Source organism: Syngnathoides biaculeatus, chromosome 15 (genome assembly GCF_019802595.1).
Source record: "Syngnathoides biaculeatus isolate LvHL_M chromosome 15, ASM1980259v1, whole genome shotgun sequence".
NCBI classification, from domain to species: domain Eukaryota; kingdom Metazoa; phylum Chordata; class Actinopteri; order Syngnathiformes; family Syngnathidae; genus Syngnathoides; species Syngnathoides biaculeatus.
In genome coordinates, this window is record NC_084654.1 from 6,683,996 (window position 1) to 6,709,455 (window position 25,460).

General features: G+C 41.2%; 1 protein-coding gene across 1 annotated transcript in view; it reads right to left on the reverse strand.

The window, feature by feature from the left end:
* pdss2 (prenyl (decaprenyl) diphosphate synthase, subunit 2) overlaps positions 1-24,890 on the reverse strand; it is a 41,889-nt gene extending 16,999 nt beyond the window's left edge. The window contains exons 1-3 of the mRNA XM_061844866.1: positions 24,453-24,890; positions 8,402-8,536; positions 3,085-3,283 (exon numbers count right to left, since the gene is read on the reverse strand). Of these exons, the coding sequence (XP_061700850.1) occupies positions 3,085-3,283; positions 8,402-8,536; positions 24,453-24,700 (582 nt within the window). The 5' untranslated portion in view covers positions 24,701-24,890. The remainder of the gene's footprint in view (positions 1-3,084; positions 3,284-8,401; positions 8,537-24,452) is intronic.
* Positions 24,891-25,460: the final 570 nt, after the last annotated feature.

Here is a 25,460-nt window from a genome sequence, read left to right on the forward strand (position 1 = left end):
TCTACACTAAAACAGCACAAAGCACTCCAGAACTTTAACCCCACTGACACAAAATGCAATTCTAGAGCTCTTATTAGAGGAATTGGAACAAAAATGGAATAAGAATGAGGCAAATAGATTTTTACACCTTTGCAGCTAAAATGTAGATACAGTATTAAAATGAGTTTTTTATGTTCAGATTTCTTCTATTCCAGATGTGTTTAATTTTTTTTCAATTAAAAAAAAAACCTGTGCAATGCTGGAATGTAAATCAAACAACTACCATATTCGAACATGGAAATTTTCCCAATTGTGAAAAACCGTGTTATGTAAATAATTGTTTTTGATGATTATGTCCATGTACTTTGTACCTCATTACTGCAAATTGTGAAATGCCTAACTTATTGTCATTGTTCCTATGACAGTCACAATAAAGTTCTATACTATTCTTTTGTGGTTGAGATTATTATTATTATAATTTGTAAATTTTTTACACGTGTTTTGTGCTGATTGCTATTGGTGTTATTATTGGCTGTGACATTAGGCCATAAATGTTAAGTTTGTCAAAATGTGTTCTTTAAAAAATAGACCTTAGAGTAGATAAAAATGAAATATGGAAATGTATGCACCTTCCCAAGTGCTAGGACACATTTACGATTAAAAAACCCTGAATAAGAAAGAAACTGGATACACATATAAAGTGCCAGACCAATTTAAATAAATTGTATTATCATAACATTCATTGGCGATAAGATTGCATCTTTGAAATATAAATAATGTCAGTGGGGACAAGGTAGCAATATTCAATTGTCATCCCAATTATTAGGGGCATCTTTTTAACCCTTTAAAAAGAGAGCTCACAGGAAGACGAAAGATGAAGGGAAAGGGTTAAGGGGAAGAAGGAGTTTGACACTTAAGAGGCAATCTTACTGGCATGTCACTGGGACTACCAATGCTGATTGGTTGTGGGGACTCCGGAACCTGGGAGACCAGAACATTGCTTACGCTCTCATCAAGATAATGTCTTGGAGATGTCTCCTGTAAACCTGTCACAATAATTACTGTCAATTTGACATTAAAAAATTAAAATGGAACACGATAATTGTTCCACACTCAAAAACTAATTTACATGCATGTTTGTTTACATACATGATTAATACGCAGTTGTGCTACTTGTTCACCGGGCGGGACTCATGTAAACAGAGAGACTGGCAGTTGTTTGGAGACCTTAAATCAGAGTGATAGAAAGATTTAGCATACTTGAAGCGAAGTTTTCCGAAGACTAGCTGGTAATTATCCAATTTTATAAAGTTTAGCAGCAAAAATATAGCTAGTTCCCAATCTAATGCCCCGGTTGCATTGTGGGATCATTTGGGACTAAAACCAGATTAATGTACAGTGAATGGCCATTCTGCTAAAATCAACGAAAATGAGACTGTTGAATTGTTTGAAGGCACACACACACACACACGTGCGCATGCACGCACACACACGCACACACCATAATGCATGAAGTGACAAAATAAATTCAAAACACAAGAATTGCACCAATTTCTTCATTTGAGAAAACACGGTGGGACATTTTCCTTTTTCTGTCAGCTGCAATTGAGGAAGCCTTTGACCAACAATAAAAATATACAGTACATAGGACAGTGTAAATGAGGCACATATGTACTTATATGCACTATATTATTACTCATTATAGAGCGACAGATGCAGCCATGAACCATAATGAAAAAGCAGCTTTGAAAGAAATGCTGCAGACTTTACAAAACTTGATGCAAAACAGGTTGCTTTGATCTGATTTTTGTGCCGTTTTCAATGTTGTAACTGCATTTTTTCAGAACCAGTTGGAACTTTATTGGAAGTATGCCTGTACAGGTATTGATTCTCTACACCTCAGTGCCAATTTTTTGTTTATGTGCAATTTCTATAAAGAAACCCCATGTATGTTTTATTATTTTTCTTGAATTAACTTACCTATAGGTGTTATGCTTGGGTTTTCATGTCATTATATCATTCCCATAAAAACAATAGAACTACAGTTTATTGTTTAACGTTTTTGGGATGTCACCCTAAAAAAATATTGTGACAGGTGTAGTCTCCAGACAGGGTGACAACCAATTTACTTGGAAGTGGCTGATACAGTGATTTACGATGACATTCGGGTTAGGTCGCTCTGCAGGATAAAGATCTCGGTCGTAGACCGAGGACTCCTTGTATAATAAAACATAGCTGGACTCCAATGAAAGTGTAGAACAGATCAAGGACAATCAGAAGAAAGAGAAAGCATTCGGGTTAAGTATGTAAGCGTCACAGCAAAGGGTCTGAACAATAGTGCGTGATTTTTGTATTTTACCTTTGTAATAAATCACCAAAGTTTTCATCTGACCACAAAACCTCCCATTACTCCACTGTATCATCCAAATGGTCATTGGCAAACTTAAAACAGGCCTTGACATGTGCTGGTTTAAGCAGGGAAACCTTCCGGGCCATGCATGATTTCAAACCCTGACGTCAATAGTGTATTACCAACAGCCACTTTGGAAACGATGGTCCCAGCTCTTTTCAGGTCATCGACCAAGTCCTGTCCTGTAGTCCTGGGCTGATTCCTCACCTTTCTAAGTATCATTGACACCCCACAAGGTGATATCTTGCATGGGGCTTCACTCCGATTGAGATTGACAGTCAAGTTTAGCTTTTTCCATTTTCTAATGATTGCTCGAACAGTGAACCTTTTTCACCAAGCTGCCTGGCAATTTCTCTGTAGTCTCTTGCTTTCTCCATGGCAGAACATCCAATTGTGTACCAACAAACAAAAAACAGATGTAGTTTCATCATGACAAAGTTTTTAATGTCCATCCTGATGTGGTAGATTGCAAATTGGGTTCCAAATGATGAGGACAATTGCTTTCTTTCTCAAGGCAAGCATAGTCTCCTGTCGGCAGAGTGCCTTGAGGTCAGGCCAAAACGAGTACGATCACACACATGTCACTTCTGTTTGTATTACTGTTGTATTACATTACTGCACTTCCTACAACTTTCTACTAGGGAGATTTCCCCATGCCTCAAACATACATGAACTCATCGCCATACACAGATTACCTTGGTGTTGTTTAACTGGGCCAATCCGGTACAAGCATTTGCAAGAAGGAAGTCTCCGCTCAGAACAGCCATCTTATTCCCAAACTCCATGTCCTTCAGCAAGCCGTCAGAAGCTGTCAACTCTTTCAAATTGACTACTCCATGATGCACCAGGAATGCCGTGTGGATCAACTCAGTGATTTCTGCCAAATTGCGCTGGCTATGACACAGACACACACACAAAAACATTCACCCAAAAATATTATGTTAAACAGAAGTACATTCCAACCAACTAGTGAAAGTGCTCAATCTCAAAAATTTCAATAACATGTGCAACCCTCAAGGGTCAGTTCTCAGACTGCTCCTGTTCAGCCTGTACATGCTACCCTTGGGTCAAATTCTTTGGAAATTTAGTTTTGACAATCATAGGTATGCAGATGACATGTAGTTATATGTAGCAGTGTCTCCAGATGACTATAGTTCAGTGGAGATATTGTGCCACTGTCTAAAGCAGATAACTGGATGAGCCACAATTTCCTTCAACTAAACCACAACAAAACAGATCATTGTTCTTGGCAATAAAGAAAAAAGAATTGCTGTTCGGAAATACCTTGAATCAGTATCTTTAAAAAGCAAAGAGAAAGTCTGAAACCTTGGTGCTCTGATAGATTCGAACCTCACCTTTAACAGTCATAAATGATGACTAAAACTGCCTTTTCCAGCTGAAGAACACATGTGGAGTGAAGGCTTGCATGTGTCAAACAGACCAGGAGAAGCTATTCCATGGTTTCATCTCAAGTAGACTTGACTATTGTAATGGTCTTCTGAATGGGCTCCCAAAAAAAGCATTAAACAGCTGCAGGTTGTTCAGAATGCGACAGCTCTGGTTGTGACCAGAACAAACTGGTTCGAGTTTATAATGCCAATTATAGTCTTTACACTGGCTTCCAGTCAATTTTAGAAAGGATTTTACTGTTCTACTACGGGTCTATAAATCACTAAATGGTTTAGGTACTGAGCACATGAAAAAAAAAACAGTAGGGGTCTGAGATTGACAGACATCAAAGCAAACAAGGTGAAGCAGCATTTAGTGATTATGCTGCAAAAAATGATTAAGTTGCCAACAAAGGTGAGCTCAACCCCACGTGGGAGTGTTTTCAAATCCAGATTAAAAACTTTTTTTCTCATGCGTTTTAGAATACTTCCACTTTTCAGTAATATTTTTCTTCCACTAAAAGCTGCTTTAATTTATGTATTTGAATAATTTTAATCATGTAAAGCGCATTGATTTACTTCGTGTATGACATGCGCTGTACAGATGAGTTTGTTTTCTTTGTTAAGAGATTTCACATTTAAAAACCTTTTACAATGAAATGTTTTAATGGGCATCATGTTAGAAAATGTGCAACTTTGTGAATAATATCATCAAAAAGATAGCTCTTCAAAAAACCCTTAATCTTAGCAAATACCATAGTTTGTTAAATCATCTTGGTCCTGCAGTAATCACATTTACTTCATATACTGTTTTATACAATCCTATTCCTGAAATACCCTAAGAACAGCAGTGCTCACTCCCAGTCTCCGAATTGTAAAAGACGAAGGAAAATACACTTTCTGTAGCTTGCTCAATATTAAAAATAAACTCACAATTAGCATAAAACGGACACATTTGAGTCTATTCTTTGAATAGATGCTGTCAGTACAGCCTTCAGGAGGATACAATATAATCAAATGTTGATTCAGTCATTCGTGGGGGATAATTAGGCCCTTCTCCATATGGAAGGTGCTCACAGGGCTATGGCAGGAGGGATTCATCTAGAGAGGGTCGGATGCCCTGATAGCCACTTACCTTTTTCAGCCACAGTGAAAAACTGATGAGCCTGCTCTGCTCCCCTCCACCCACTAACCCCACACATCCCAATATACCCAAACCCAGGTGCATGCATGGTCTTGTATGCAGCCAGGCAATTGATGAGTTCAATGTCATCTTAAAAAAAGACATGATTAACACTGAATAATGTAATGGATTCTGCTTTTATCAATCACCCCTATTGTCTGGCTGGTTGGATGCTGGCTGTCGCAGGGAAACACAACCATCAACCTCAATGGGGGTTGCAATAAGTACATGGAAAAGATGTTATATGAAAGTTGCTTGTTCACAAGGTGATGGAAAATCTTCACAGTTTAAGAGGGGAAACCATTGTTAGGTGAGGAAAGAAATTAGCTAATTATCATAGGAAATGTTAAGTTCTAAGACAAAACTAAAAGGTGTTAGGAATAAACGTGAAACTTGACCATCTAGCTGTGAATAATCATCAGACAACTGATGATTTCAATTATTCCACTGCACGGTTCCAAATTCTCATTAGAATTTGGTAGGATGTAAAACCAAATGTGTTTTGCGCATAACTAAATATTCGTACAGCAAACACTCGCTGCCCAACGCTAACTCTATTTTCTAGTATTTATTCATTTGGCCATTTCAATTAGCTTAAATAATAGTTGTTAATCAGTTATGTTGATGATTGTTGTAATGGTAGCAATTTATTACTGAATTGCTTCAAGCACCATAACAAAGTGGATTAATTTGAAACAGTGCCCACAATGGGCTCATCAAACAGTCAAATAAAGTGAGAGTAAAAATGGTGCAAATGAAATGGTAAAACAGCTGACAGACACATTTTTATTGTCGGAGTAGAGTATTACCAGTAAATGCTTTAAGTGGTTCATAATGGTCAATAAAGGTGATAATAAAATTACAAAAATAACAATTTGATGGAATATTGACTTTTAACCACCACAAAAAAGTTCAAAAGCAGGAATATCACCAACTCTTTCTGCACGTACACAATGTCCCAAACCTTTGCCTCATATCTCTAGGTCCAGTTATGTAGATGTTAGGCTTTGGGAAGAAAAAAGGGGACAAGGGGCCTGTGTATAAATAGCTTTGGAGCCTGGTTGCATAGCAACTGATGCCATCTTGCCATGTTGTAACGCCCCCTCGCCACGCCTCTCGTCCTGAGTGTTCTATGACATTTTTCTCCCCCAGCTGTCTGCCTTATCATCAAATGCAGCCTTGAGGATGTGAGAGTGACTTAAAACTAGAGGACTATGAGATGGACTACATGATTAGTTCAGAGGCATGCATATGCATAGTCATTCAATCATTCATTCATTCATGCATTCATCCATCCATCCATTCAATTGTGTGCCTCATATCCCTCATAAACATGTCTGTCCTATCAACCAATAAACATATCCATCCATCCATCCATGCTTTCCATATGTCCATCAATCATTGCTATGTTTTGGTGAATCATCAGTGTCAGGAGCAGAGTGGGGAATCTTTTACAAATGTTGCCTGTCAGGAGGGAGGAGACCATCCCCCAAAGGTTTCAATCATCCCAACACTTTCCATCTTGCCATCAGCAGAGGTGCTAATGAGCCTCAGGGAGATGAGAGAAAGAGCTCGGTGAAGCACAAATGAGGTGATCAAGTCATGCTGTGTGCCTGTCTATATGAGGGGTCAAGCTGTCCATCATGGTGCAGTGATAGAATGCATCTAAGTCAGTGATTCAGTCTGACGCAATGATGAAAACACCAAGTGGTAACATGAGGTCAGAGAAACAAGCTGCTGATATTCCTCAAGCATTTTTATTCTGTGTGTCCCATTTACTGCAATTACATTAACTATGTGATTGCCTGGCAACCAGTTCAGGGTATACCCTGCCTCTCACCCAATAGCAGCTGGGACAGGGTCCACGCCCATGCTCTATGCCCATGACCCTAGTGAGGATAAGCAGGACAGAACCACCCCCCTACACTCCCCAGTCTTTCTGATGGCCATTCATGCACTTCACCTATTGTGGCTTCAATGCATCGCAATGGACCTTTCCGACTTGTCAATCACTCGTACGATAATAGCCAATCAGATAGCTGCATTGTGCCCTGGCGTGACCTGCCCCTCTTGTCATCATGTCCCACAAGCACTACTTGTTATCGGTCGCGTGCGCTTGGAAAAGTGAATGTTACAAACAAAATGGTCCTCAGATGGGCTTGGGGAACGTGTAATTCTGATGAAAGATATCCTTCTAAGTTACAAGGGGCCCGGTTGATTCATTTTCCAAAGCCTAAAACAGAGTTGACGAAGTGTCTACGATGGACAACTAAGTGTGGACAATTTCAACAAACAAAAGGCTGTATGTTCAAAGGTAAGTGAGGAAGAGGTATCTTCTCTGCGTTTGATTTCATTATTATCAGTGCTTTATACATTGCAGGAAAACAACTTTCACTTTGTTAGTGTATCACTGACCTGCTGGATGAAATGTGTAATGTTTTATGCTGAAGAGTTGGGTTAGTGATATGTAAATGCGCGATATCATGCAAGAGAAATGTCTATTTGCCCATTTGTATCGCATCGGATTTTAAGACAGGGCACTGGGTTCTGTTACGAGCCAAGTCAAATGAATACCCCCACTCACTTTTAAAGACTAAAATGATATTACTCGTGATCTTTCCAAGTAAAAAGGACTCTCCCAGCTTTAAATGCGTAGTACGATTCCACAATTTTATCCTGTTGGATGTTAATATGAAGTTTGTGAGGCGCCAAACTTTTTTGAATCGATCGCCAACGTTTCACTGTGACTCTGACATAGTGTCCTGCTCCGTCCAAAATCTTAATTCTGTGTACATATCCTTGCTTGAAATAGTTGAGACCTCTCTTGGACAAGTCTGACGCATTGGGCAAAAAACATACACCAATATTATCTGGAATACGCGATAGAGAATCCAGTTCAAACCTGTTATGTTCAGTCGCCATTTTGGAAGATTGTGGGGTATGACAAATGTAGCTAAGGGGGGCGGAGCTGAAGATCGCCAGTCGGAAAGGTCCATTACCCTCACCACATCCCCCCGCAAAAAAAAAAAAAAAGCCAGATCGGCACACAGTACGTTCTGTATGAAGGGAAAACGTACTGATACAAGGCGACGGTCCCTGGCACGACTCTGTCACTGTCTTAACTCATGTACCATATTACGAAAAGTGACGGGAATCCAACTGTAGCTATGCACACAACAAAATAATATATTTTTCTGTATATTGAAAGGAAATCATCATTATTTCTGTAATTGTTTGGATAGTGTGCTGTGAGATTTTTATAACATATGTGTCAAGGATCGATAAAGGTTGGCAAACACTTATCTTGAGATACAGAAAGTAATAACAGTTAAACCAAATTAATTTGCAACAATTACATGAAGATCTCATAATTATGCCCTGGTGCTGATTTACGCCAATGTAAAGTTGTGTGTATGCTCAGCCAGTGACATGTAGAATTACCTTGGGTAGATACCGCTGACCATATCCTGAGATAAAAGATCTGAGGATGTGTGGCTTGGTCCTGCAGCTTTTGAGAGAAGAAGAACAACTAGTCCTCTCATTTGAAGGTTGTTCCTGGTGTCATAGATAAAACCTCTGTTTAAAAAAAAAAAACAATAAACAGACAATTAGAAGAGTTTCAACATACTTTAAGACATACAAAGAATCACAGTGGAACGGTTCCTGGAGGTAAAATTTGCCCTGCTAATGATTTACATGGTCAATTAAAAATGGCTACTATGAGTTAGTGGTTTGTGTTCCTCGATATTTAACCTTTGACTACTGCCTCTGTCTGGGAAGGGTTATAAATGTCATTTCTAAAGATTTACGATTCCAGCGAACCATGACGAGAGCTATTGTCCTCACGTGGAGAAAATATGGATTTACTGGCTAACATTTGTAGGAGTGGCCAACCTACAAAGATTACCCCAAGAGAACCGCAATGACTTGTCCAGGAGGTCACAAAGGAACTCTGACGAACTATCGAATTGCAAGTTCATGACACAACAATAGGGAAGAGACTGGGCATCCATAGCAGAGTTCTAAGGCAAACACTACTACTGACCAAAAAGAACATAAATGCTATCCCCCACCCCAAAAAACAAAAACAAACAAAAAAAAAACCTCTGAATGATTCCCAAGACTTTTTGAAAAACATTATATGGACTGATGAGATAAACAGCTGACCTTTTTGTAAGGTGTGTGGCTCGTTACATCTGACGTAAATGTAGCATAGCATTTCAGAAAAAGAACATTATATAAACAGTCAAACACGGTAGTGTGATAATTTTGTATTGCTTTACTCCTTCAGGACCTGGACAACTCGGTGTGATTGATGAAACCATGAATTTGGCTCTTTCACAGAAAATCCTGATGGAGAATGTTCAGCCATCAGTTTTTGATCTCAAGCTGTAGTGCACTTCAGTTCTGCAGCAGAATAACAATCCAAAAAACATCAGCAACTCAAATTAAAAAAAAAAAAAAACAAAGACAGGCACACACACAGTGTCATGGTGGCAGTCTGTGTGGTAGCTGAATTAAGTGTCTTCTTAATGTCTCGTGGGAGCGCTTAGATACAGCACCTCTAATCCTGTCCCTATGGGATCCCCTTGTGCAATGAATCACGCTCTCGTTAGGGGCTCCGAGGCAGACAAGCGACCACACCCCCACTGCTCAATGCCCAGACATCAGCCTCACACTTCCCACCTATCACCATCACACCAGCAACCCCTCCACCTCCCCTTCTTTGACCCACCCCTGCACCACAGGGGGAGGGGGAGGACAGAGTGGATGTGGGAGATGGACCATGAAAAGAGGGAGGGAATGCAGAGAGACATTCTGGGAGTGAAGCCTGAGCAGAAATTAGAACGCAAAAGAAAAAAAAAATGAGAGACCGCAGAATGAGTATATGAGGCATTCATGGTATCGTGGGCATGGTGTAACATACAACCTGAACAGTAAGTTTTTGCATATTTCATTGCACAAAATCCTCATGGCAGCTTTTCCCCAAACAAAACAGTGGTGACCTTTTGGAGTGTTGTCCCGTAACCATGTTACAAGGTTAAACTGTGGTCAGTTATTTTTTTACACTGGAGCAAAAATATATAAGAAATTTGAACATCCATACTGCAAAACAGAAACTCTTATGAAAAAGGTCTCTTCTAAAAAGAGTTTGTGTGGGCCAGTGGCCTAAGGGCTAGGATGTCATTAATATTCATGTCACTATCTACAACAGCATACATCAATCAATCAGTCTTGTGCAAGGGAATTAAGCGTTGAAGGTATGATAAAAGAGTGAGTCAGGGGGACAGAGGAGCTGAGAAAAATGGACTGCCCTCATCTGGAAAGGGTTGCGAACAGGTCATTCACGCCTTTTACTTGGAGTGTGCAAAGGAACTTGCACAGGCCTATCAGAGGCAGGATGAATAATTATTTTGAAATTATTCTTCTCTTGAGAAGAAATTATCATCACTGCAGGAATTTCCACAAGAGATTAACTAGATTTCCTTGATTGACAAGTCACAATGTGGTGTTCAAACAAATTCTTGAATCATCTTGTAAGATCTAACTGTTACTTTATGCCTCCAGCATTTTGTCAATTTTGATAAAATGAAAGAAAAGAAAAGCACCTTCAACCTGGTACACACTAGGACTTATTAAAAATAAATTTTAAAAGATCACTTTTTTGTTACAAACCCCACACATGAAGCTTAAAGTTTTTTGTTCTTTTTTAAATCAGTAATATAACTGTTTTGGTTGCATTGTGTCTGATGTGCTCCGATATGCTGAACACAGAACTCCCAAGACAAAGATTCTGTTCCATCATCAATCTCGAAAACACACATATGAGCCCACAAAACTGAAGAACAGGGGTGCCCAAACATTTTTGCCCCAAGATCCATGTCCCCTGTTTGAGAGCACAAGGAATTATCAGTGAGATAAAACTCTGGGCCAACAACACAGCTCAGCACAAATGTATGTTGATGTACGTTGTATCACCGCATGAGCCAATCTTGCAGAACACAACATAATTAACAATGTAAATTTTTTGTCATTAGCCGAGTTTACTTTGATGACTAGCACTGAAGTGAATCAGCCTGGGATGCATCAATCAGTTATGGAGGAATGGTAATTGGAGTTGATAATTTTCATGTGGTAAATGGCTGACATAAATTAGTGGAGCCAAATAATGATGTCAAGAATATTGCACATTTTGTCATATTGGGGTACCTTTCCTCTGTGACTAAGCTCCAGAATTGTCCATGAGTTCTGGACTTCAGCTCACTGTCACCATGGAGTGTCATATTCTCATCCTCCACTCCAAAAGAGTTCAAGTGAAACCGTGTTGCAATTTTTGATGAGCGTTAAACTAACCCAGTTACCTTCCCGAAAATACCAGCTCATGAATGTAGCGTTTGGCTTTTGTTAAGCAATGTCTTGAAATTGTTTGTCGAATTTTGGCTTCGGAGCTGTGTAATGGTAGTTCTTGATACCTGGAGATAAGTATGTCTGCTTTGTTTTTCAAGTCTTGCAACAATGAATCAACTCCTTCAATGAATGCCTTTTTCACCATCTCTCCGTCTGGGAAGAATTTCTTGTTCTAAATGATTAAGTGACTCACCCGGAACGAAGTTTTGGTGGGTGCCTTTGCTTATGAATTTACCAGTGAGAAAAATGACTGCTGTCATGACAACTGGGGTTTTAGTTCCTTCAGTTTTTATGAAGGGTCTGAAAATGTTGTTCCACATTTCCTTTTTTTCGGTATAGTGATTGCAGACGGGCAGATGAGGCAAACGCACTTTGAAAATGACAGTGGAAAAAAAATGTCCTCCTCCCATTCAGTATTGAAGTGGTATGGTTTAGTCTTTTTACTTGGTAGAGCTCCCCACACATTTTTATACTCTTACATTTAGAAGATGTAAATTGAAGGTTATCAGACTAACTTGCTGGAATGCAGCGTGATGTACATATGTGCAGTGACATGTGGAAAAAGGTTAGATTGGTCAAATTAACTATCAGTCAAGTGACAAATTTCATGGTGAGGATGATAGCCCGACGTCTTTTTTTAATGCCATCCGATCTACCCACATGAGCTTTGCGATTGACCAGTACATCGCGATCGACGTTTTGGCCACACCTGAATCGAGCGACTGGAAGAATGATAGGCTGATGCTTTTTTTGTTTTTGTTTTTTTTCTTTGTCATGCAGTCAATCGATCTACCAATACGACCTTGGCGATCTATGCATTGAGCACCGCTGTCGACGAAGAAACACTTCCTACTATGTGGCAATGTTACCTGAGTGTTTGCAAAGGTTTCTCAAAACCTGGACCGATGAGATCTCAAAAAGACTTACTTTGGAAAATAGTTTTTTCCCTCTAGGGGAATCCACTTTTAAAACAACCACCAGCGAAAACATACAACCAGGTAAGATGTCTTATTTATAGTCATTAGTGTGTTCCTGAATCAAGGCTTTTTGATTGGCTATATTCTGTTTCATGTCACAAATTATAGCATCATGATTAGGCTTTGCGACACACATACGGTAGGTTGTAAAAAAGGAAACGTGCCATATTTCAGATTGTTGTCCCCAACTAATTTTGGACCCTATAATATGGATGAATACAATGCAGCCCTATGGGGGCACAAACCAGTGCAATCTGTAGGCCGGTCCCAAGCCCGGATAAATGCAGAGGGTTGCGTCAGGAAGGGCATCCGGCGTAAAAACTGTGCCAAACAAATATGAGCGTTCATCTAAAGAATACCATACCGGATCGGTCGTGGCCCGGGTTAACAACGCCCGCCCCCGGCACTGCTAACCTGCAGGGCGTCGGTGGAAATTCAGCTACTGTGGGTCGAAGACAAAGAAGAGGAGGAAACCGGATCCAGCGTCAAAAGAAAAAGAGGAATGCACAGAGCCTACAACTGAGTGTAGGGACTTTGAATGTTGGGACTATGACAGGAAAAGCTCAGGAGTTGGTTGACATGATGATTAGGAGAAAGGTTGATATTCTGTGCATCCAAGAGAACAGGTGGAAAGGTAGTAAGGCTAGAAGTTTGGGAGCAGGGTTTAAATTATTCTACCACGGAGTAGATGGGAAGAGAAATGGAGTAGGGGTTATTTTAAAGGAAGAGCTGGCTAAGAATGTCTTGGAGGTGAAAAGATTATCAGATCGAGTGATGAGACTAAAATTTGAAATTGAGGGTGTTATGTATAATGTGGTTAGCGGCTATGCACCACAGGTAGGATGTGACCTAGAGTTGAAAGAGAAATTCTGGAAGGAACTAGATGAAGTAGTTCTGAGCATCCCAGACAGCGAGAGAGTTGTGATTGGTGCAGATTGTAATGGACATATTGGTAAAGGAAACAGGGACGATGAATAAGTGATGGGTAAGTACGGCATCCAGGAAAGGAACTTTGAAGGGCAGATGGTGGTGGACTTTGCAAAAAGGATGGAGATGGCTGTAGTGAACACTTATTTCCAAAAGAGGGAGGAACATATAGTGACCTACAAGAGCGGCGGTAGAACCACGCAGGTAGATTATATTTTGTGCAGACGATGTAATCTGAAGGAGGTTACTGACTGTAAAGTAGTGGTAGGGGAGAGTGTAGCTCGACAGCATAGGATGGTAGTATGTAGGATGATTCTGGTGGTGGGTAGGAAGATTAAGAAGACAAAGGTAGAGCAGAGAACCATGTGGTGGAAGCTGAGAAAGGAAGAATGTTGTGCGGCCTTCCGGAAAGAGGTGAGACAGGCTCTCGATGGACAACCGAAGCTCCCGGAAGACTGGACGACGACAGCCAAGGTGATCAGAGAGACAGGCAGGAGAGTACTTGGTGTGTCATCTGGTAGGAAAGGGGAGAGGGAGACTTGGTGGTGGAACCCCATAATACAGGGAGTCATACAAGGAAAGAGATTAGCGAAGAAGATGGGATACTGAGAGGACTGAGGAGAGGCGAAAGGAGTACATCGAGATGCGACGTAGGGCAAAGGTAGAGGTGGCAAAGGCTAAACAAGAGGCATATGAAGACATGTACACCAGGTTGGACACGAAAGAAGGAGAAAAGGATCTCTACAGGTTGGCCAGACAGAGGGATAGAGATGGGAAGGATGTGCAGAAGGTTATGGTGATTAAGGATAGAGATGGAAATGTGTTGACTGGTGCCGGTAGTGTGCTAAATAGATGGAAAGAATACTTTGAGAAGTTGATGAATGAGGAAAATGAGGGAGAAGGAAGAGTTGAAGAGGCAAGAGTGAAGGACCAGGAAGTGGAAATGATTACTAAGGGGGAAGTCAGAAAGGCATTACAAAGGATGAAAAATGGGAAGGCAGTTGGTCCTGATGACATACCGGTAGAGGTATGGAAGCAATTTGGAGAGATGGCTGTGGAGTTTTTGACCAACTTATTCAACAGAATACTAGCGGGCGAAAAGATGCCTGAAGAATGGAGGAAAAGTGTTCTAGTTCCTATTTTTAAGAACAAAGGGGATGTTCAGAGCTGTGGGAACTATAGAGGAATAAAGTTGATGAGCCACACAATGAAGTTATGGGAAAGAGTATGGAGGCTAGACTCAGGACAGAAGTAAGTATCTGCGAGCAACAGTATGGTTTCATGCCTAGAAAGAGTACCACAGATGCATTATTTGCCTTGAGGATGCTCGTGGGAAAAGTACAGAGAAGGTCAGAAGGAGCTACATTGTGTCTTTGTGGATCTAGAGAAAGCCTATGACAGAGTACCAAGAGAGGAACTGTGGTACTGCATGCGTAAGTCTGGTGTGGCAGAGAAGTATGTTAAAATAGTACAGGACATGTATGATGGCAGCAGAACAATGGTGAGGTGTGCCTTAGGTGTGACAGAGGAATTTAAGGTGGAGGTGGGACTGCATCAGGGATCAGCTCTGAGCCCCTTCCTGTTTGCAGTGGTAATGGATAGGCTGACAGATGAGGTTAGACTGGAATCCCCTTGGACCATGATGTTCACAGATGATATTGTGATCAGCGAAAGCAGGGAGCATGTAGAGGAACAAATTGAAAGATGGAGACATGCACTTGAAAGGAGAGGAATGAAGATTAGCCGAAGTAAAACAGAATTTATGTGCGTGAATGAGAAAAGTGGAGGGGGAAGAGTGAGGCTACAGGGAGAAGAGATAGCGAGGGTCGACGACTTCAAATACTTGGGGTCAACAATACAGAGCATGGAGAGTGTGGTCAGGAAGTGATAAACGGGTCCAAGCAGGTTGGAACAGCTGGCGAAAGGTGTCTGGTGTGTTATGTGACAGAAGAGTTTCTGCTAGGATGAAGGGCAAAGTTTACAAAACAGCGGTGAGGCCGGCCATGATGTACGGATTAGAGACAGTGGCACTGAAGAAACAACAGGAAGCTGAACTGGAGGTGGCAGAAATGAAGATGTTGAGGTTCTCGCTCGGAGTGATCAGGTTGGATAGGATTAGAAATGAGCTCATTAGAGGGACAGCCAAAGCTGGATGTTTTGGAGACAAGATTCGAGAGAGCAGACTTAAATGGTTTGGACATGTTCAGAGGCGAGAGAGTGAGTATATTGGTAGAAGGATGCTGAGGATGGAGCTCCCAGGCAAAAGAGCGAGAGGAAGACCAAAGAGAAGGTTTATGGATGTGGTGAGGGAAGACATGAGGGCAATTGGGGTTAGAGAGGAAGATGCAGGAGATGGGCTAAGATGGCAAAAGATGACACGCTGTGGCGACCCCTAACGGGACAAGCCGAAAGGAAAAGAAGAAGATAATATGGATGAATACATTCTTGGCACACAAGGATAGTATAAAACAAATAAATTTGGCCTTTAAAGTGCGACTGTCATGAAATGCATGATTTTTGGTATATTATTAATGAAAAACCCACAGCCAATATCGTCCCATGTGTTTTTTCACGACAAAACATGATTTTGACGTACACAGCTTTTTGTAACTCCCGCCATGAAAATCCTCTCAGAGATTTGTTTTCAAGAAGAAGCAGGAAGTGACGTACAGCACAGAGGCGCCCCCCTAGTGGACTCGTTAGTTTCCATTAGTTTTACCTCCGGGAAGGGAGCTGGTTTTTCCTTCGTGTTAGCCAAAATGCCAGCTCATTGCATTGCTGGACTTTGCTTGAACACTCGGGAGAATGGATTTAGCCTTCATAAGTTTGCAAGAGACCCGGTTCGTTGTGAAAAATGGATTGCACGGGTGCAGAGGACGAGAGCTTCGTGGGTTCCAAATAAACGGTCGGCAGCAATGCGCCCCGGCTCGACTGTGTTCAACAAGTACTGTGGCGGCTTTGAACAAACCCCTAAAATCAGCAGGCTCGGCTCCATTATATGCCACCACGGCGCAGAAAATCAGCCACACTGGCTGAGGCCCCTTGTTCGGTGGTCACTGCTTCTGCGAAGGCTGCGCGTCGGGCTTTGGGGACGGGGGCGGCTCTGAAGAACCCAGCTGAGAATGCGTCACTTAGCCACGTGCGCACATAAAGTGCCCCGGCTTGACTATGTTCCTCAGTACTGCGGCATCTGTAAACACCCCCCTAACCAGGACGGCTCGGCTAAGTCATAAGCCACACCGGCCAGCTGCGATGAGCTGCGATGCCTCATCCCCGCCTCGGAAGTGGATTGGATGGGGATGCTGTTTGGCCGTGATCGCATATCATCTGAATATGGCTCGAAACAATAGTGTAATATTGCCCCAAGGGCTCGAAACAATAGTGTAATATTGCCCCGGTAATTTCACTCGGTTTTGTGGTGTTCTCCTATAGAAAAGAGCTTCTGTGTCAGACGGGGCTCGTTTGTCTCCCATAGTTAGGGTGCACCGCATGTTTTCATTTGTGAATGTCTGGGTGACGTCACGGACGGAGGATACAGCCAATATGGTGACTACTTGGATATCGTAGAATGACACTTCTGCAACTTTGCGCATGGATGACGCCCTCTCCGCTCACATTTATTTTTTCGTATAGACATTGAAGTGAATAATGTTATATGTATTTTTCATTACAATATCTATTTTAGAATGTTTATAGGGATGACACCTGGGCTTTAAGGCCCTTGGTTGGAAATCCGTACAAAACATGACTTTTTTTTTGTTGTTATTTTTTTCATGTGGGTACAGTGCCTTAGAAAGGGGTGGCACGGTGGATCAGTTGCAAAGCGTTGGCCTCACAGTTCTGAGGTCCCGGCTTCAATCCCTGTCTCACCTGTGGGGAGTTTGCATGTTCTCCCCGTGCCTGTGTGGGTTTTCTCCGGGCACTCGGTTTCCTCCCACATCACAAAAACACGCAACATTAATTGGACACTCTAAATTGCCGTAAATTGTGATTGTGAGTGCGGCCGTTTGGCTCTATGTGCCCTGCGATTGGCTGGCAACTAGTTCAGGGTGTACCCTGCCTCCTGCCCATTGACAGCTGGGATAGGTTTCAGCACTCCCCGCGACCCTCGTGAGGGTAAGTGGCTAAGAAAATAGTTGGATGGATGTACAGCCAACTGTAGCCAGAGTCATGGAATCGTCTCTACAGTTATGGGAGACTTGAGTTACCATCAGGTCACCAGTTAGTATCCAGACCAACGAGATTGGGGTCTAAATGAGAGCTCTAGCGGAAAATATGAACAAACCTAACAAAGGATGACAGTAAGAGTCAGACACTCACTCAGTCTGCCCCATCATTGCACGCACTAATATTGTAAAGGACTCTTCAAAGCCTGGTCATCGCCTGTTTAACCTGCTGCCCTCTGGCAGGCGGTACATGTCCCACAAAACATGGACAACCAGGTTCAAGGACAGTTTTTTCCCCAGAGCCATCAACTCCTTGAACTCAAAACCAGTGAACACAACAGTACTGTAATGGAACATTATGCAACGGCACTTTTCTCCATTTATTTCAGCAATAACTGTGCCTTGATTTTTTATCTGTTATTTTTACCCAAGATATTTTATTGCACCCTGCACCTTGTGGAGAAGCACTCATCATTTCGTTGTATGCACAGCATATAATGACATCAAAGGCTTTTGCTTGATTGATTGACACACACACACACACACACACACACACACACACACACACACACCACACACACACACACACACACACACACACACACACAACAAGCAAGCTTTTTATAACACTCAAAAGAGGATTGTCATATCAGATTTAGGTGTATAGGTTATTAGACCTTTGGGGTTCAATTTTAAATGCATATCCGCATCACTGGAATAAGTTGCGAGGACTCTTTACGTGGTTCTTTAAATCCCGTTTGCATTGTACAAAATTTGCAGTTTTAGGAGATGAACAAAACCTGCACCGGAACATCACTAATTTAATAAATGTTCATTCACAGTGTGTGACAGAACATACATACAACTTCCTTGCTACAACAGATTAAATTCTAAACTCAGTGTCAATGTATCATCAGTGTGTCTCAGGTCATTGACAATAGTAATCAAGAGTGGAATTTGTACAGTATGCGCATTGAATGAAACATGCACTTAAAGGAGAAATATTTTAGTGGTTGTGTTACTGGCTGGGAAGAGGCCCAATTTGGGATGCATGGGTACAAAACTTAATGCTAAATTTACATACACATCAAGTTGTAGCTTTCGACAACTCAAGTAACCTACATATGACTCTGGAATGCAACCAATATGGCATCACGTGTAACCCAATTCTTTATTGCACCGAAAAAAAAAAAAAGAATTCACCACTGAGCTGTTGTGAGGGAGGCGGGGGTGGGCAATTACACACAATTCACACCAAGAGTTGAGAGGAGGAAGGAAAATCAGAGCATTAAGGGCATCTTTATACTCCTGCGGTCAAGTGGCCGGATTACATCGTCTGCACAAAATATAATCTACCTGCGTGCTTCTTGTAGGTCACGTTCTGTTCCTATCTCTTCTGGAAACAAGTGTTTACCACTGCCAATTCCATCCTTTTTGCAAAGTCCACTACCATGTGACCGTCAAAGTTCATTTGCTGAATTCCGTACTTACCCATCATTTCTTCATCGCCCATGTTTCCTTCACCAACATCTCCATTGATATCTGCGCCAATCACAACTCTCTCCCTCTCTGGAATGCTCACGGGTACTTCGACTCGTTCCTTCCAGAATTTCTCTTTCAACTTGAGGTCAGATCCTAACTGTGGGGCATAGCCGCTAATCACATTATACACAATACCCTCAATTTTAAATTTCAGCCTCATCACTCAATCTGATACACTTTTCACCTCCAAGACATTCTTAGCCAATTCTTCCTTTCAAATAACCCCTACTCCATGGTAAAATAATTTAAACCTTGCTCCTAAGCTTCTACCCTTACTGCCTTTCCACTTCCTCTCTTGGATGCACAATACGTCAAACTTTCTCCGAATCATCATGTCAACTAACTCCTGAACTTTTCCTGTCACAGTCCCAACATTCAAAATCCCTACACACAGTTGTAGGGTCTGTGCATGCCTCTTCTTCTTCTGCTGATTAAGCCGCTTTTCTCTTTTTTGTCTTCGACCTTCTTTATCTGAATTTCTACCTATACCTTGCAAATTAACAGTGCCGGGAGTGTGCGTAGTTAACTCGGGCCACAACCTAGCCGTTATGGAATTCGTTTGATAAACACGCTATATGTTTGCCACAGTTTTATCCCGAATGCCCTTCCTGCCGCGACCCTCTGCATTTATCCAGGCTTGGGACCGACCTACAGGATGCACAGGAATTGTGCCCCCCTTTGGGCTGCAAATTTCACTTAATTTGTCCAAATATTATTTATTTACAACAAATAACATATCTTTTGGTCTATCTATGGCAGCGGCATATAAAGACAGACAGAACAAATATATGGTCTTCTATTAGTCAGAACAAAGTGTAATTGACTTGTGTATCCACTTGTGTATCAACTTTTTGTGGCAGTTTTCTTTGATGGTGTGTCATGAGATTTTTCAAATGTAACCTATATGCCTTGGTTCGCTAACGGTGGAGAATCACTGATCTAGGTCCATTTGTTCAAGCAGACACTGCTCCACAGTCGCTGTTGTTGTTTCTTTGATCCTTGTTCCAAAAAGTAAAAATGGCTTCTGGAAATGCTCCAAAAATGCAGACGAAACTCCACCATGTGGTGTCCTTGCTAATACCAGCTGTAGTAACACCTCGGCTTGGAGAACCATAGTACATTTTCAGAACTCCACACGTGGGTTGCACTTGATTACAAAGGAAAACTGGGGACTTCAGTTGCAGTAACATAAGCGCGGTAACCTCCTGCACGACTTTAAAGGAGCTGTGAGAGTACAAGAATAGACTCACAAACACAAGGAACATAGTTAAGGAAATGAGCGGAAAGCAAGTAAAATACGGAAACATTTCGAATACATTGACAATTCAAAGGCAAATTGTAGTGCACCTCTGGGGTGCCAGGGTGAGCACGACTGTAAATAAACAATGCATCTTTACCTTAATAATTCATTTTGCAAGTGATGTTTTTTTACTCTACACATTCTACACACCAAGGAGGTTACTGACTGTAAGATATTGGTAGGGGAGAGTGTAGCAAGACAGCGTAGGATGGTGGTGTGTTGGATGACTGGTGGTGGGGGGTAAGATTTAGAAGACAAAGGCAGAGCACAGAACCCTGTAATGGAAACTGAGAAAGGAAAAGTGTTGTGCCCCCTTTCGGAAAAAGGCCGCACACAGACTCTTGGTGGACTAGAATATTTTGACAAGTTGATGAATGAAGAAAATGAGAGTGAAGGAAGAAGAGGCAAGTATGAAGGACCAGGAAGTGGCAATGATTAGTCAGGGGGAGGTTAGAAAGGCACTAAAGAGGATGAAAAATGGAAAGGCAGTTGGTAGAGGTACGGAAGCAATTTGGAGAGGTGGCTGTGGAGTTTTTGACCAACTTGTTCAATAGAATACTAGCAGGCAAGAAGAAGCCTGAAGAATGGAGGAAAAGTGTGCTAGTTCCCATTTTTAAGAACAAAGGCGATCTGCAGAGCTGTGGGAACTAGAGGGGAATAAAGTTGATGAGCCACACAATTAAGTTATGGGAAAGAGTAGTGGAGGCAAGACTCAAGACTGAAGTATTTGTGAGGAAAAGTATAGTTTCATGTCTAGAAGGAGTACCACAGATGCAATATTTGCTTTGAGGATTCTTGGGGAAAAGTACAGAGAAGGTCAGACGGACCTACAGTGCATTGTGTCTTTGTGGATCTAGAGAAAGCTGATGACAGAGTACAAAGATACGAACAGTGGTACTGCCTGCGCAAGTCTGGTGTGACAGAAAAATGTTAGAATAGTACACGACATGTATGAGGGCAGCAGAACAGAGGTGAGGTGTAAAAATTAAGGTGAAGGTGGGACTCCACCAGGGATCAGCTCTGAGGCCCTTCCTGTTTGCAGTGGTAAGGGATAGATGAATGGAAAAAAAACGTTAATGTGAGTGAGTGGACTGGAAATAGCTGGGGATGAAAAGATTAAACGATTAACACCTTCTTTGTCAAGAAAGACCTGATTCATCTGAAAATCCTAATCAATGCTCTGAGACAGAGCAATCACCAACACTTTTCATAAGTTACATGTGTTGTGGAACTGTGCTACACATAAAAGAATTTATGTTGACCAGATTTCTATTTAATCATTTACCCATCAATAAAAAAGGCAGGTGCTATTTTTTGAATTTTGCAACACTGAATGTGATGCAGCGGAAAAATTGGGCCCACCAGCATAATACCTTCTGTACCAAATCAGTTTAATTCTGTTCTGTAGAATTGAAAGTTTGAAAAATATCCTTTTTACTCCCCATTCTCGTTTATTATGTCTAGACCGCTGATGAAAATGCTTGAATGTGATACATTAAATAGGTCGTCAAGTCTATTGTTATTTTTTATTTCCAAAAGTAAGATGAATGTAAGAAAATAAAGAATACACAGGAACTCGGGGCTCTTCTTACATTCGTGGGACATACAATATTTTACGTATTTGATCGAGTTTATAAAAAAAAAAGGACAAAGTTTTTAAAACGTTGCATTTCATTTCGAAAGAACAGTTATTCGATAAAATCCGGTGCATATGACATGTTTTCTGGGTTTCGTAATAACAAGGGAATAATAACGGTCATGATATCACCTACGACGGTACAGTGGGTGAGAGTCATACTGTCACTAGATGGGTGAATTTGATTCCTTTTCATGTGTGAAGATTATGTTATCCTTGTGTGACTTCTCTCTTGGTACTCCAGTTCACTGGAGACTAAATTGCTTATATAAATAGATGGATCGTTTGATGGTTGTTATAAACCAATAAAATGTCATGTGATGAAAGATACTATTAAATTGGACTACAGTGGAATTTCAAGTGGCACACTGCAGAAGTCGTCAAATTTGACCAATATTTTCTGCAAGAATAATCTGCAGTGGAAGATGTGTGACGCAAGTGGATTCATGTTTAAAGTAATTTTTAGGTTATCCAGTGGTTTATTTCTTTTTACTCTGCTTTTTATCTTATCACTCTCTGAATCAAATGCTGAACAATGGGACATGATTACTCTAGAAATTGGTTGGTGACAAGTTCGGGTGAACAATGCTTCACCTGGGATAGGCTCCGGCATGCTCGTGAACCTAGTGAGAATAAGCGGTACAGAAAAAGGATGCATGCGATTATATGTTAATAATGATAGTAGTGAACTTGTTTTATATTTGCATGACAGTTGAGAATATTAACAGTGTCTCTAGGGTTACATGTTGTTACAGTCTAAAGATTATTATGGAAATATGGAATTTGCAAAAAAAAAACAAAAAACAAAACACCAACCAGTTCATCAGTACCAAAGATTAATTGTGCTTGAATTGAGTGCTTTCACTGTAGTTAAAATTATTTTGTGTTGGGTAAAACTGGGGTGTAAATGTCATGCCATTCAATGCAGCCCTATGTGGGGCACAAGCCAGTGCAATCTGCAGGCCAACAGGGCGTCGGTATACTACTGTGGGTCCAAAACAAAGAAGAGGAAGAAAGCAGATTTGTTGGTAGAAGAAGAGGGGAATTCACAGAGCCTAAAACTGAGTGGAGTGACTTTGAATGATGGGACTATAACAGAAAAAGCTCAGGAGTTGGTTGAAGTTTGATATATTGTGCATCCAAGAGAGCGGGTGGAAAGGTAGAACAGAGGCGATTTGCAAAGCCGTATAGAGGAATAAAGTTGATGAGCCACAAAATGAAGTTATGGGAAAGAGTAGTGGAGGCTAAACTCAGGTATCAAGTATCTGTGAGCAACAGTATGGTTTCATACCTAGAAAGAGTACCACAGATGCATTATTGCCTTGAGGATACTAGTAGAAAAGTACAGAGAAGGTCAGACGGAACTACATTGTGTCTTTGTGGATCAAGAGAACGCCTATGACAGAGTACCAAGAGAGGAACTGTGGTACTGCATGCGTAAGTCTGGTGTGGCAGAGAAGTATGTTAAAATGGTACAGGACATGTATGATGGCAGCAGAACAATGGTGAGGTGTGCCTTAGGTGTGACAGAGGAATTTAAGGTGGAGGTGGGACTGCATCAGGGATCAGCTCCGAGCCCCTTTCTGTTTGCTGTCGTAACAGATAGGTTGACAAATGAGGTTAGAATGGAATCCCCTTGGACCATGATGTTTGCAAATGATATTGTGGCAGAGGGCAGGTGGAGGAACAATTAGAAAGGTGGAGGCATGCACTGGAAAAGAGAGGAATGAAGATAAGCCAAAGTAAAACAGAATATATGCACGTGAATGAGAGGGGTGGAGGGGAAGAGTGAGGCTCCAGGGAGAGGAGATAGCAAGGGTGGATGACTTCAAATACCTGTGGTTAACAATCCAGAGCAATCGTGAGTGTGGTAAGGAAGTCAAGAAACTGATCCAAGCAGGTTAGAACAGCTGGCGGAAGGTGTCTGGTATGTTATGTGACAGAAGAGGGCAAAGTTTATAAAACAGTGGTGAGGCCGGCCAAGATGTACGGGTTAGAGACGGTGGCACTGAAGAGACAACAGGAAGCAGAGCTGGAAGTGGCAAAGATGAAGATGTTGACATTCTAGCTAGGAATGAGCAGGTTGGATAGGATTAGAAATGAGCTCATTAGAGGGACAAGCTGAAAGGAAAATAAGAAATGTCATGCCATTCGACAAATAATTGGACACTAAATTGCTCCTAGGTGTGATTATGAGTGCGGCTGTTTGTCTTGATGTGCCCTGTGATTAGCTGGCAACCAGTTCAGGGTGTACCCCGCCTACTGCCCGTTGACCGCTGGGATAGGCTCCAGCACTCCGCGTCACCCTCGTGAGGATAAGCGGCGAAGAAAATGGATGGATGCCATTCGACAGGTTACAAACGGAAAAACAACAAAACTAACAAGTTAAAGTTTTTATTCACAGTGTCAACCATCGTTTATAGAAATTAGCAGATTAAAATGCACTTTGACAGAAAGCGTCAGTCATTGTTGAACTCTTCTCTTAAAAAGGAGTCAAAGTGAAGAATAAAGTAGGGCCGTCTGTCACGGTATTTACCTTGCCGTGTTAAGTAGAGGGTGTTGGGTTCCGACCAGCTTCTTGACATGCATGGCGACGTTAGTAAACTCGTCACTAAGTAGACAGCGAAGGCTCATGAAAGAAGTTGGATAGCCCACGATCTTTTCGGCGTCAGACACCACTTTATTCCAGTTTGAAGGTCCTGCACTTGAAAATAGACCCAATGTCCTCCGCCCTGGTGCGGACTCTACTGTTAAAGGCAGTCGCATCCATACATGCGCAAACATTTTCCCTCTTGTATTATAGATCCGATTCTTCAATTTTTGTCATCTAATGCCATCTTACGATTGAGTACTTCCGATGCAACATGTTGTCAACTTTATGTTACGGACGTAACTCACTACCTTGCAACCATTTGTTTCATAACACACGACCTGCCACAGGGCGCCGCCATCTTGATAGACTTGGGACATTACGCAATGCTGCGTAAAATACGCAACTTCTGGTGACCGTACTGTCAAATTATCTAAGGTACAATAAACATTCATTAAACTCTGTACTATTATTAAAACTTATTTTTAGGATAGTTTCATATCCACTTATTTCAATTATTCTTTTAATCGAATTTGATATTTGTTTCAGGTCTCTTAATACAAGCAAATCAAATATGTAGGTCTGAAATTGATATCATTCTGGCTATTATTTATTTATTTTTTAAATAAGTCTTAAGCTATCTTTTGTACTCCTGCTTATTTTTTTCATGTATATCCTTTTTTCTTATGATTTAAATTATATTCTTTCTTTTCTATTACATTGTGAATTCCATTAAGAAAAATGTGAACGCTATCTAAACTACAATAACTGATATTTGTATGTCTTTAACTGTCAACCCCCCCCAAAAAAAACAAATACAACAGCCTTCCTAACATTCATGTAAGTGTCACGTGATCACATACTTTATAATTATTTTCTTAGTCTTAAGTTAACACTATAATGATAGGAAAACGCTTAAATTCTAATTACTATTAACACCAAGTAGGCTTAATA